This window comes from Urocitellus parryii, chromosome 3, assembly GCF_045843805.1.
Source record: "Urocitellus parryii isolate mUroPar1 chromosome 3, mUroPar1.hap1, whole genome shotgun sequence".
Lineage (NCBI taxonomy): Eukaryota > Metazoa > Chordata > Mammalia > Rodentia > Sciuridae > Urocitellus > Urocitellus parryii.
The window spans coordinates 116,951,663-116,966,075 of record NC_135533.1 but is presented as its reverse complement, the minus strand read 5'-3'; the positions used below and the strand labels follow the sequence as shown (position 1 = coordinate 116,966,075).

The 14,413-nt window shown below is 40.9% G+C and overlaps 1 protein-coding gene across 1 annotated transcript in view; it reads right to left on the bottom strand.

Moving 5' to 3' along the window:
- Positions 1 to 1,420: 1,420 nt before the first annotated feature.
- Rnf185 (ring finger protein 185) overlaps positions 1,421 to 14,413 on the bottom strand; it is a 37,404-nt gene continuing 24,411 nt past the window's right edge. Inside the window, exons 3-7 of the mRNA XM_026408939.2 lie at positions 14,188 to 14,206; positions 11,624 to 11,736; positions 10,268 to 10,322; positions 5,315 to 5,432; positions 1,421 to 3,814 (exon numbers count right to left, since the gene is read on the bottom strand). Of these exons, the coding sequence (XP_026264724.1) occupies positions 3,717 to 3,814; positions 5,315 to 5,432; positions 10,268 to 10,322; positions 11,624 to 11,736; positions 14,188 to 14,206 (403 nt within the window). The 3' untranslated portion in view covers positions 1,421 to 3,716. The remainder of the gene's footprint in view (positions 3,815 to 5,314; positions 5,433 to 10,267; positions 10,323 to 11,623; positions 11,737 to 14,187; positions 14,207 to 14,413) is intronic.

Here is a 14,413-nt window from a genome sequence, read left to right as displayed (position 1 = left end):
GTTGTTTTCCACTGAAAACAAAAATTCTGTTATTTTATTGGGCCTATGAATTCTTCAAGTTCCCTAAGGTATGTATTTACACACCTTAAAAATTAATCATCCCTTGGTCTGGGGCTATAACTCAGTGGTAGAGTGCTTGCCCAGCCTATGTGAGGTCCTGGGTTCAATCCTCAGTACCACATAAAAATAAATTGAATAAAGGTATTGTGAAAAAAATTTTTAAATTAATCATCCTGCCAGGAAGGGTGGTACACGCCTGTAATCACAGTGGCTTGGGAGGCTGAGGCAGAAGAATTGTGAGTTCAAAGCCAGCTTCAGCAAACATGAGGTGTTAAACAACTCAGTGAAACCCTGTCTCTAAATAAAATACAAAATAGGGCTGGGATGTGGCTCGATGGGCAAGTGCCCCTGAGTTCAATCCCTGGTACCCAAAATCATCATCATCATCATCAACCCTTAACAGATCTCATGCATCCAATCATTGCTCAAATTCCTCTAGTTTTCTTATAACTTTAAAATATATTTAGTTAAGGGTGATCTGAAGATCCAAATTAGCTCCAGAAGTTGTTGTCTCCCTTCTTTTCCTACACAGTGTATCTTTTATTTATTGCTTATTTATTTTTACACTACTGAACTTGAACCTGGGGGTGCTCTACTACAGAGCTACATCATTAGCCCTTTTTATTTTGATGCAGGATCTCACTAAATTGCTGAGGCTGGCCTCAAACTTGTGATCCTCTTGCCTCAGCGCCCAAGTTGCTGGAATTACAAGGATGTGCCACCATGCCTGGCCCCTACTGTATCTTAACACTGTTCAACTAGGTAACTATTAGATTAATGTCTAAGGGGAAGAAATGAGCTGTTTTCTGAATGACTACTTGTAGCTTTGGTGTATTGGAGAGCCTACACCGGACTTGTAACCTCAACATTTTCTCTCTCACACAACACTCTGTTACTGAGGACCCTCAGGGAGGGGCATACCCCCTGCTAAAGGGAGAGGACTTGACTGAAGGCCCACCTGTCCTGACACTGAAATGTAGAGCTGACACTGAAAAACCAGCAAATATACTAAAGGTTATGATAGGCTTCAAGTCAAGGTCCCTCATGGCAGTTTGTTGCCTGCAAACTCAGAAATTCAACACACTTGTTAGGACTGGGGCTGCCTGTCAGACAGGTTGTACCTTGGGCAGGGCTGTACATAAAGCCAGGCCTCCAGCCCATACTTCTCATCTCTAATTATTGACAGTTGTTTGAAGACTTTTATCCTTAGTTACCAAGAACATTATCATGGCTATATAGGTGCTTCCCAAGAGGCCAGACCAGTGTAACCACTCCCCACCCATTCACCTCCCATGACACAGACATGAAGTTCAAACTCACAGTAATATAAAATCATTTGTTTAATTCTAAATCAAATTACTTTCACAACAGTGAAAATTAGTGACTGGTCAAGGTGTGCCACTGTACATATTGCCATTTTCTGATTGTGGTTAGGACTGGGTTTTAATCCACGAAGGTGAAAGGAGTGTGGAGGCTGAGGGGCACAGAAAACATATACAAAAGAAAGCTGCCTTGGCAGAGGGATAAGTGGCCTTCAGAGAGATGGTGGAAATGGGTCCTGTTAGGCTGGACTAACAGTCCCAAGTTGGCTTTTCTGCCCCAGAGCCTTGAAGAGGGTGAGTGGGACCTATTAAGTTTACAAAGGGCACATGGCCAACCTGACTTTGCCAATAGGTTCCTGGAATATCTTTGCTGGTGGAGTTTTCTCAGGCTCACTCCAATTAATTAAAGAATCCAAATGAGTTGTCATCCTACCTACAACTTTCTTTCTTCTGGAAACCCATTTCTGTTTGTCTGACTGAAGTTCTCTCTCTCTCCACTAGTTGGGGCCACTGCACTGAGAGATGCCATCAATTGCCTCTAGAGTAGATACTCTAGGGGCCTTTGAGACTGGGGATCTCCAGAAGGTGATTTAAAGAAGTATTCTTGAGGGGGTGCCCAAGAACGTTTAAAATCCATCAGGCACATTATAAAGCTAGTGGCTTATTCCTACCAAGTGGATTCAGCAAACGAATCACTCAATACTTTATATTTTATCTGTTTAAACACTGAACTCTGGCATTGGCAGGTGCAAAGGAGAAAGGGTCGGGGACCATGCAGAAGGGAGGATGGCTTCCCTTATCGTCTTCAAGGTCTTGGTTTCCTTAAATTATGCAGAGCCATATCTAAAAAAAGCACCAGGTGGGGCTTTTCTACTATTGCTAGTGGTGAGCCAGGAAAGTGTGGACTAGCAAAGTGAGCCAGAGGCCCCAGCAGAAGTCCATATCCTTTCACCATCAATGTCTCTAGAAAATTAGATGAAGCCTGGCAGGAAGAACAAGAATTATCCCACTAGGTAAACTGCCCTACCTGCCTAGCACCACACTCCTACTATCAGATTCAGATGAATAAGTTTATGAAATCAAAAAACATAACAAGAACTTAGGAAGAATCATTTCCCCTGGATTATACAGGAAAGATCATCACATTTCGCTACTGTGCTGAGATTCCCTGGGCCCTGCTACCTGGCTTTACAAATCATTAGATGTTGCCTGATCAGGAGGCACATGTTTCCTTGGTTTTAGCACACATACAAGGAGTTTTCAAGGGACTCTATCAAGCCACACCAAAATCAGGTTCACAGATGGGTTTTTCCCCAACCTGCCTCTTCATAAAGGACAACTTGGCTTCTGACGTGGTTGTCTTCCACAAGCAGCTAGGCTGACTTGATAAAGCCTCCAGTTTCCTCTGGGCAAGTTCTGGGAGAAAAAGCACTCAGAGCTTCTGTGGCCTAGGGGATAGGGCCACTTGTTCCAGTTGTTCCTGCGTCAAAGCTCTGAATCCCACCAAAGGCCCAACTCCAGGTCATTTCTAATGCAGTCCCGAGTTTCAGCAGTAGTATAGGCTGTTTGCCTCTGGCAAAGAGAAGCAGATGCATAGTTTTAAGGGGAAAGCTGATGGGAAATTTGTGAGTGAAGCGACATGTCTCATAAGGGCCAATCTATACCAGGAAACGAAGAGGTCATTCAAGCTGCTCTCTGGGGCCAAAGAGTAAGGCCTAGAGCCTTGGGATCTCTGGGTCTCTGGTGAATTCATGAAGTGACTTTAGTTTCAGCTGCTGTGATTATGATCTTCCTGGGACAGTAGATTCTATATCTCTGCTGAAGAAGATGTGCGAGGGGTGGGTGCGGGGGGACAGAGCAGCACTGGGATCTGGAAGCTTTCCAGGTTCCACTGGCTTCAGAAGCTACTTAACAAGGGAATTTAAAGAGATGAAAGAAAATTTTCATAAATACCATTTGGTTCATCCCTTTGTTTTTGTATAAAACTTATGTGAAATTGCACTCTGATAGTTTCTTTCTTCCCACTTCTTCCCTGTGCAGAGTCAGGACCTGCTGAGTTGTCTGGAACAGGATTTCATGGTGCTACCCATGAGTGGGGACTCAACACCAAGGCCTGAGATTAGAGAAAGGTGTTTACAGCAGTGCTGATACTTGGGAGTACTCGCCAACTGGTCTTGAGTTCCACAGCTCTGATGAAAGAGCAAGACTCCTTGAAGTGTTACTGACCCCACTGTTTCCAGAGGTCAGGGTTAGCCAGGAAGCCAAACACCAGGAGTAGGGGTGGCACATCACCAATCCAGAGGACCTGCTGTGGATATAGACAGGAGCCTGGCATTAGGCAATCAGGAGCCAGAACATGATCACCAGGGCCACAAACAGGAAAAGGCGTGACAGGAACTGCTCATCCACATACTGAGGTGTCCCAGGGACAGCTGGAGAGACAGGAGGGAAAAGAGAGGCTGTTAGAAGGCTCCAGTTGTGCACACTACCCATTTGGGTGAGAAGTCAAGTGCATCAATCTTCATTTCTTCTTCTTTTTTTAAAGTTAATTTTTAGTGTGTATAGTACTAGGGACTAAACTCAGGGTCTCACACATACTAGGCAAGTGTTCTAACTGCTGAGTTACTTGCCAGCCCTTTCTATTTTTCATTTTGAGATAGGGTCTTACTAAGTTGCCCAGGCTAGCCTTAAACTTGTGATCCTCATGCCCCAGGCTCCAAGATCACTGGAATTACAGGCATGCACCACAGTGCTCACATAAAAACTGTGACTGCATGGGGCAAATAAAAAGATCCAAAGTCTGATTGTGAAACTAACTGGAGAATCCAGGGTGAACTTTGGATCAGGTTAGAAGGAAGCAAGCTATGAGGCAGATTCCTGCTGCCTCCCCAGAAATCCACTTTTCTGTCATTTTGTCCTTTTGGGTTTCCTTCCTTGGAGAAAATGACATGTGAACAGAGGAGAAACTTTCCAGGTGGATAAGGTAAGGAAGAATACACCCACTGTCTCTTGATGCTACACTGCATTCCCCAGTTAGGTGTTCTGATAAATTCATGTAGGCAGGCAGTCAACAAACTCTTATTAACTCTTATTGATTGCCTGCTATATGCCAAGTACTGGAGTGGCACAGGGAAAAACTAGAATGACTTCTGAATGGGTTACCATCTCTACAGCATAAGTTCTTTACCAGAACAATACTTTGGTCACTTCTGTACCCTCCTTTGTGCCAAGTGCAAACAATGAGTGCAAGCAGAGCTCAACTGAGCTTAACATCTCTGTAGGCCCTATAATACAGATCTTGGCTTCAGTGTCAGAGTGTGGTAAGAGTCCAGGGCATTCACCTGATAGACTTGCTCAGCTGGCACTGTCAAGCAGCTGGAAGAGAAATGAAGCAGCAGGTGGCAGATATAGCATGATTTCTAAAGGGCCAAGACTTGGACTAGCCCATGTTGTGTTGTCAGGTAGGCTGGACAGAGATGCAAAAGAACAGAGGCCCTACCTCCTTGTGCGTTGCCTCACTCCTTCCTATCCCAATATGGTCAAAATGAGGTACATGTACAAGATTAGGCTTTTCCTCAGTTGGGTATCATTTATTATCATTTTTCATTTTACAGACATGGGATATGTCTTGGTAAACATTATTGAACATTTTCTGATCTGTAAATCAGAGTCATCTGTATACATTTCTACATGGTGGTTGTGATGATTCCTTCAGTTTGGAATGAAAACACAATGCATGTGCCTAACACCTGGTAAGTGCTCAGAATACTGGCATGAGTACCAGTAACATAAAAAGAATTTAAGACACTTTGAAAAGGCTGGTTATACATACAGTGACAATGATCTGTAATTTATATATTGCTGAATTCCAAGGAGCTTTCAAGCAGAATTACTAAAATATCTTCCTGATTTCTCAAGAAAACAAAACTTACCTGGAGGAGGCCGCCCATCATTTATGTTAAATGCTGTGGCAAATATCCCAAAAGGAAATGCTCCAATTCCAAAAGACATCTGGAAGCCACCATCTCCAAATCCAAATCCTTGAAATCCCTATATGGAAGAAAAGCAATTAAGAGGAGGAAAAATGAGCATGTCTCTCCTATACATATGCAATGGCACATCTTACATGCTCTATTTTATACAGAACCTTACACTCCTCTATACTCTCTGCCACCTATTTCCAAGGGTAAGAATCATCTTTTTCTCCTATTTAGACCCCAAAGCAGAGGAACTCTGGTGGATCCTCTGTCCATATAGCCTTAGCTCCAAGCTATGGAACTATGAATATGCCAAAAAAGACAAGATCATATAAAAGAGAACCACTGTGCTGATGAAACTCAGGTTCTTAGGACTTAAGGTTCTTAAATTCTAGAGTCCCACATTAGTTAGTTTAATTTTCTACATGTTCTAGAGTCCCACATTAGCTAGTACAATTTTCTACATGTTATATAACACACAATTCAATTACCCCCACGTCCCATTACGAAAGAGTATCAAAATAAGCTACAAATTATTTAGTTGGAACCTAACAGGCCAGAAATGGAAGTCACGATCAAAATCATGATAATATGCTCCCCAAGGACCATTATGCTGACTTATGTAGCCAAACAGAAAAACTCTTATGTCCAAGTTATCAGACAAAATTGTTTGGACATCATGGTCACAAGTACATGACAACATGTAGACAGGATACCAACATTTTCTCTCAAAAGTATTTTTTGTGGAGGAGGGGTGGTTTCTGGGGACAGAAGCTAAGAGCACTCTGCAACTGAGCTACATCCCCAGTCCTTCTTCTTCTTCTTCTTCTTCTTTTTTTTTTTTTAGTTGTAGTTGGGCACAATATCTTTATTTTATTTATTTATTTTTATGTGGTGCTGAGGATCGAACCCAGGGCCTCACACGTGCTAGGCGAGCGCTCTACCACTGAGCCACAACGCCAGCACACATCCCCAGTCCTAATTTTTTATTTTGAGACAAGATCTCACTAAGTTTTTGAGGCCAGCCTTGAACTTGTGATCCTCCTGCCTCAGCCTCCTGAGTTGCTGAGATTACAGGCATGCCCACTTGCCTGAAATTTCTTTTAATATTATTATTTAAAAAGTTTTTTTTAGTTGTTGATAGACCTTTATTTTATTTATTTATATGTGGTGCTGAGAATCGAACCCAGTTCCTCACACATGCCAGGCAAGTGCACTTCTGCTGAGCCCACAGCCATTCCCCTCTTTTTATTATGTAGAATTTTTATAAATCTAAATATTTAAATTTTTTTGTTTCTATAATTTAAAACATTTTAACCTTTTCTGATTGTAAAAGTAATACACGCTGTTACAAGAAATTCACACATTATGGGAATAACTGAGCAAATCAGAGGTTTCTATTTACCCTTGGATCCTCCCAAATAACCACTGTCAAAAGTTTGGTATATTATCCTCATTTTTTTTTCTATGTGTCACTGTATCATCGTTCACATGAAAAGATTCAGTAGAAACTATAATATTGTGAGTAACTCCCTTATCTATTTATTTATTTTTGTGCCAGGGATTGAACCCATGGGTGCTTAACCACTGAGCAACATCCCCAGCCCCCCACCTTTTTTTTTTTTTTTTTGAAACAGGGTCTCGATGAGTTGCTTAGGGCCTTGCTAAATTGCTGAGGCTGGCTTTGAACTCATAATCCTCCCGCCTGAGCCTCCTGAGCTGCTGGGATTACAGGCATGTGCCATCATGCCCGGCAGTAACTCCATTTTTCTAAGTGCAAATTCTGTGCCAAGCACAGTGTTAAAACTCTGGGATACACAAATCATGTTTAATTCTTATAGTAGCATCATCTGCACTTTATAGAGACCAACTGTGGGTTGGAGAGGTAGAATAATCAAGGGGTAGAGTTTAGATCTAAAAGTAGGTTAATCTAACCTAAAAATTACTTTACACACCTTATTTTTTTTCTCTGCCCCTGAATCCCTAACAAGATCTTTAGAACAAATGATAATAGAAATAATAAAATAAAAAAAAATATTGGGCCAACCATTTTCCAAAAAAAGCTGGTATTTGTGAAACTTTTGCAAATTACAAAAGTGTCCCATACTGAGCAGCCTAGCATCTGACTCCAAACTTCTTGCTATGTGGTACTACCTATAAAACCTAATAGGTGATTTAGTTAGAGGGCAAACCTATAGGGAAGAAAAACATTTTGTTTCCATCCCCTTGCTGCACAAATGCCTTCTTCTCAGACCTAGCCTGGTTGAGTCTCCTGGGACTGAAGTTGCCTTACTGGAAAAGGTGCAATTGTTTCATCAGGAACCACAGCTTCACTGAGTGCAATCCTGAGGACTGACCTTCCTGCTTTCCTTCTAGTAACACCTATGTGATCTCACAAATCCTCCCATTTGGTGGGTTTATGTTTCTGGGGCAGAGTATGCAAAATACATTGCATCACTAGAGGCTGCAAGTGCTTGTGAATGCTAGAACTGGGCCCCAAAGTCTTCAAGGCCAGGGTCTCTGGCTTCCTGGGGCCTTTGATTTACATTAGTTGCTAATGCTTCATGAGAAGTTAGAGCCTAAGTTTAAAGGACTGTTGCCTGGAAGTTAAGAGTGGGGACTTAAATACTAGCCAGATCTGAGTTTTTGTCTTATGTATGGCCCTGGACAGGTCACTTCACCTATCTGGGCCTCAGTTTCATCTTTTAAATGGGTTAGTGGGAGGTTTAAATGAGATCATAATATAGTTTTATAATTTTTTTTTATTTTTTAGAAGTAGGTGAACACCATACCTTTATTTTATTTACTTATTTTTATGTGGTGCTGAGGATTGAACCCAGGGCCTCGCACATGCTAGACAAGCGCTCTACCATTGAGCCACAATCCCAGCCCTATCATATAGTTTTTCCCATTAACAATCATACAAGTGTTCATTGCTAACAGGCAATAGAGAGAGGACCCTCTTAATTTCTATCAAGAATTCTGACTTGGCCAGGTGCAGTGATGTACACCTGTAATCCCAGCGACTCAGGAGGCTCAGGCAGGAGAATCACAAGTTCAAAGCCAGCCTCAGCAACTTAGTGAGACCCTGTCTCAAAATAAAAAATAAAAAGGGCTGGGTATATGGCTCAATTATTAAGTGCCCTGGGTTCAATCCCAATAACAACAACAACAACAACAATAATACAAAACACAATAGATCCATGACTTGGGGGCTAGGGATATAGCTCAGTGGTTGAGCACTCACATAGCCTATGAGAGATCCTTGGTTAGATCCAAGCATTGCACCAAAATAAAAAAATAAATAATAATAATAATAATAATAATAATACTTAATTCAAGTTAGAAAAAAAAGAAATGTGTGCAAAGATCATCATTGTAGTTTTAACTTATCTATTTATGGTACTGAACCCAGGGTTGCTTTACCACTGAGCTACATCTCTAGCCCTTTTTATTTTTTTATTTTGGGATGGGATCTCCTTAAATTGTTTAGGATCTCATCAAGTTGCTAAGGCTGTGATCCTCCTGCCCCAGACTCCAGAGTCTCTGGGATTACACTACGCCCGGCTAAATCTACTCAAAATTTTATCTGAGCTTGGCATGGTAGCACATGCCTGTATTCCCAGTGATTCAGGAGGCTGAGGCAGAAGGATTGAATGTTTGAGGCCAGCAAATTAGGAAGGCCCTAAGCAAATTAGCAAGACCCTGTTTCAAAATAAAAAGGACTGGAAATGCAGCTCAGTGGTTAAGTGCTTGTAGGATCAATCCCTAATACCAAAATCAAATCAAAACAAAACAAAACAAAATTGTAAATCCATCAGAATATTTAAAAAGTATTTTTTAGTTGTCAATGGACCTTTATTTTATTTATTTATATGAGGTACTGAGAATCGAACCCAGTGCCTCACACATGCTAGGCAAGCGCTCTACCACTGAGTAGCAACCCCAGCCCCCAACAGAATATTTTTAAAATAGAAAAAGAAAAGGAAGCAGCTAAATTTCTAATGAAGGATTAGTTACATAAATTATGTTGGGTCCACACAACTGAATACTAAATAGCCATTATGTCAAGTATTAATGGGAAATTATCTTCAGTAAAATCTTAAGTTATACTGTTGAAAGTCTTTAATTTCAAATGGTATGAACTACACAAGAACAGGTGTCTTTGCTATGTTCATTGATAAATCACCTGGAACACATAAGTCACTATTTGTAGAATAGATAGATTTTTTTTTCTGGACACAATACCTTTATTTTATTTACTTATTTTTATGTGGTGCTGAGGATCAAACCCAGGGCCTCATATGTGTGAGGCAAGTGCTCTGACACCAAGCCACAATCCCAGCCCCAAGAAGTTTAAAGGAGTAACAAAGGATTCATATTATAAAATAGATCAATGTAAACACAATGAATAAAATTTATGTGTTTATAGAATTATAGAAATACAGCCACAAGCAGGGTATAGTGGCATATGCCTACTTGAGAAACTGAAGCAGGACAATCAAAACTTCAAGGAAAGCTTCAGAAACTTAGTGGAACTATCAGCAATTTAATGAGACCCTGTCTTCAAATAAAAATAAATATAAGTAAAAAGGACTGGGGATGTAGCTTGGTGGTAAAGTTCTCCTGGGTTCAATCTCCAGTACCAAAAACAAAAAGAAAGAAAGAAAAAGAAAAACACATGCACAATAACCCTTTCGCCTTGTTAAAAGAAGAAAAATGGAAAAGGAAAAAGACCACATTTCCAGCTGTTATTTCTGGATGATTTGATTATTTTCCCCCTTTCTCTTTTCTGTATTCTACAAGTTTTCCTTTACTTTTATAATCAAGGGGAAAAAAATGTAGGGTCAATAGGGAAATTTCTAAAGCCATGGGCTTTCTAGAAGCTTCTCCTTGAATGTTCCTTACCCCTCTATTCTCCGGCTCTGGCCTCTGGCCTTGAGGACGAGGAGGAGTCTTCTCTCTGAAAAAGAAACGGTATAAAATAAGTCTATTACAACATGATTTGAGTTGCTCACTATGAGAACTGGAAGCCAAGAGGATCAGGGCCCCAGCCATTTTTCCTGCCCATACATAAACTATGTAGGATAAACTAAATGCGAACTCTTTATTTTACCTATAAATAGCACTACAGGCTATTCCTCTTACAGAGATCCTGACCCATACTGGTTATTGATGGTAGTCATCGTCTTCCCTGGACCTATAAGATACTGGGCTCATAGATACCAAAAATCCCAAAGCCAAACTGAAATTTAACAGCTGAGAGTACTGAGATTCAAGGTCTCTCTGCACTGTCCTTATTGACTTTAGCTTAAAGACCCCATGCTATTCTTTAGGCCTCTCAGTTTCAAACCCTCTGATCATTTAGAAATGCCTGACTGAGGACTTGTTACATATGAGGCCCTAGACAGAATAATAAGACTGACAGATCTTATTCTTGAGGTAATGACAATTTCAAAGGGGATTCATCAAATCATAATGCAGTGTGAGAAGGATTACCAGAGAATGATGAGAACAACTCATGTGGGAAAAAATGACCACTTCAAGAAGGAAGTGACTTTCAAGCTGTTCATAAAAGATGGGTAACATTAGAGAAAGAGGTAGGAGTGGAGTGCTGGTTTGAGTAGGAGTAGAAAAGGCAGAAGAGGCAGAGCAGAACTCAAACACAAAGGCTAATGAATGTGAAAGGGCAGGTTCCTTTAGGAAAGGTCCAGTATGTTTGGTGTACTGGGTATGTTGGGATGGGATGGGATGGGAGAAGGTAAGTGACATTTCAGGAAAGGTTGGAGGTAACAAACCATGAAGGGCTTTCAATACTTGTAGAATGCTGCAGTCACCCACATCTCCATTTCTAGAAATTCTGAACTCCACAAAGTCACCCAGGCTGCTTATTCCCCCTCCCTCCACACTTTATACATCATTGCTGAGCATTTTGAGACTCTCCTGCTATATGCCTGCCTCGAAGGCTGCAGGGAGTGCTTTTTCACAGCACTTTGCACACTTGCAATTGTGGTGTCTTGTGCACTCCTGGGTCCCCAGGCCCAGCATACTGCCTATTGGGTAAATGACACTCAGTGGTTATCTATTATAGTCCAGTAAATGGCCACTCCCTCACCATAACTGGCTGATTCTCATTTGGATCAAACTGCCTCAGAACCAAGTGATCATCAAGCACTAAGTAAAGGGTGGGGTTTGGGGGTGCTGAATGGAAGTGAATTAATATCCAAGGGATGAAGTGGGTATGAGAGACATTCAAGTCCTCACCTGGGATCCTGCTGCCCAGTGCTGCCCCTTCCATAGAGAGGGATGACCTTGTCTCGGCTGATACCAGCTTTGCAAACTGGACACACCTGTCTATTAGGTCTGGTCTCCAGCCACTGCAAGCAGGACAGAAAAATGCATGAATGGTTGAAGGCCCACCACAGAATGATTAGAAGCAGTAGGAGAACATGGGCCAGAGGCCTCAAATGGGAAACACCAGCAAAATCAGTAATACCCTGAGAAATCTGACTCTGATTCCTGTACCTAGTACTCAATAAATATTTACTAGTGGCAAAATTGAAATTGCCTTTAAATGCCATAATAATTAAAGTCAGCTTCTTCATGCTTTCTCTCTCTCTCTCGGGGTTGCTAGCAATACAGCAAGAAGGAGCTGCAAGCCTCAAGCTGCCAAGGTGTCTGCCATACCCAATCTCAGGTTAGACTACTGATGTGGGTATAATGAACTTTCCATTTTCCAGGCTGGGAACATAGCTCAGTGGTAGAATGCTTGCCTAGCATGTGTGTGGTGGCCGTGGTTTGATTCCCAGTACCACAAAAATAAATTAGTTTCCACTTTCTCCAAAGGGTCAAGTATATTATCCTTATGTAAGTGATATTTTTCTTTCTGTGATTTCTTATTTTTACAGCATTTCCCCAACAACTGTGTGTCCTAGACATCAGCACCTGAACATAAGCAGATCATTTTCTGGTGATTTACCATGTGTTAAAGAATATATTTAGTTCATTATCTAAATTTGATTTTTTATAAACTGTCAGTAACTTTTGCATTCAATTATTTCAATGTCAATACAAGGGGCTGGAGTGTGGCTCAGTGGTAGAGTGCTCACCTAGCATGAGTGAGGCACTGGGTTCCTCAGCACCATATAAAAATAAAATAAAGATATATGTCCACCTACAACTAAAATATATATGTATATATATATAAAAAAAACAACAACAAAACCCCCACAACACCCTGTTTTGGGTTTCCCAGGCCCTTTCATTGGTTAAAGACATTTTGTTTAATTTTCTTAAAAATGAACAAGATGGCACACGCCTATGGCGCATGCCTGTAATTCCAAGCAATATGGGATGCTGAGGCAGGAAGACTGCAAATTCAAGATCAGCTTCAGCAACTTAATGAAGCCCTGTCTTGAAAATAAAAAATTAAAAAGGGCTGGGTATATAGTTTAGTGGAAAACAAAACAACAACAACAAAAAAACATATACACAAACAAAAAATGATTAAGAAAAGACACTGTAGTATCTTTATAGACATTAGATAATTTCATACATATTTTTTCTCAAGTTTTATTTTTGATGCTAGGGATCAAACCCAAGACCCTGCACAAGCTAAGCACACATCCCACCACTAAACTATACTCCCAGCCCTTAAACATTTTTTCAGAACATAAATAATTGCATGTTTAGATCCAATGATATGAAGTTATATTATAAATGTGTACCTAGGGCTCAGGAATATAGAATTGGCAGCACTTAATGATTTTTATATCCTACTTTGTCAATCTGTCAATGGCTCCAAAACTTATGTGCTCGTCATAAGCTCACAGCCAACATGTTCTATGAGGTTCCACTATGGTTAGAGTGCTCAGCCCTAAGTCCCTCTTCTTTCTCCCATCAAGAGTCTGAGGCTCAGGCTGGGGTTGTGGCTCAGTGGGAGAGTGCTCGCCTAGAACATGTGAGACACTGGCTTCAATCCTCAGCACCACATTAAAAAAATCATAAAATAAAATCATTGTGTCCATTTACAACTAAAAAAAATATTTAAAAAAAAAAGAGTCAGGCTCTAGCAATCTGAAACTTATCCTCTCCTCACATTCCTAAGTCACCTATGAGTGTGGTCACCTACAAGTGGGTGTTCTACTACCAACAACCATGGAGACAGTCAGCTGGCAGTAATTATTCACAGGCAATTGTGAATATCAGGCCCAGCTCTGTCTCACCAAGATGGTATCTGGGTCTTGGTGAATACTAATTGGTCTTCACAATGAGTGAAAACTGGGAAAACAGACTTTCTTCCTTTACAAAAGCTCTTTGTTGCTACCAAAATAAAATTTACCCCTTCTTAACATTTTCAAGAACTTTAGGGCAAGGTTGTGGCTCAACAGCAAAGTGCTTGCCTCATATACTTGAGTCACTGGGTTTGATCCTTAGCACCACATAAAAATAAAAATAGAAAAATAAAAAAGAACTTTAAAGGTAGGAAGTACTTTTTATAGATGGAGAATCTAAAAAATAAAAAGGACCCAACGTATTATCAAATCTAGCCCAATTCACAAATGAGGAATTGAGATCCAGAGAGGTGGTAACTAAGGCTACAATGGCCACTAGTAGCAAAATCAGGACCATTCTGGGTACCACAATAACTCCTTATTTCATCAAGTGCCTGTCAGTGGGCAGGTATGTAAAAAGGGTTGGGGGGTAAGCATGCAAATGAGCCCAGAAGCAAGGGAGATTGCAGATTCTGACAGCAGTCTCCCGAGACAAGGGCTGTCTTGTGCAACCATAGCTGATGAAAGACAAGAGTAAAATGAAATGCATCTTACCTGATGTAAACATGGCCAACTGCCAGAGTCCCCAGGGCAACCAGCCATCAAGGAGAAGGTTAGAAAGGGGAAAAGGAAGAAAAATGCTTTCATTAGCAGAAACATTTGATGAACAAGGTAGGAACATCAGAATGGGAAAAATGGGGGAAGCGGGGGCATTGTGTCCCCACTGAGGTTCTGCAGGAATCACTGGCATCAGAAACTAGAAAAAGACTGGGATAAAAAT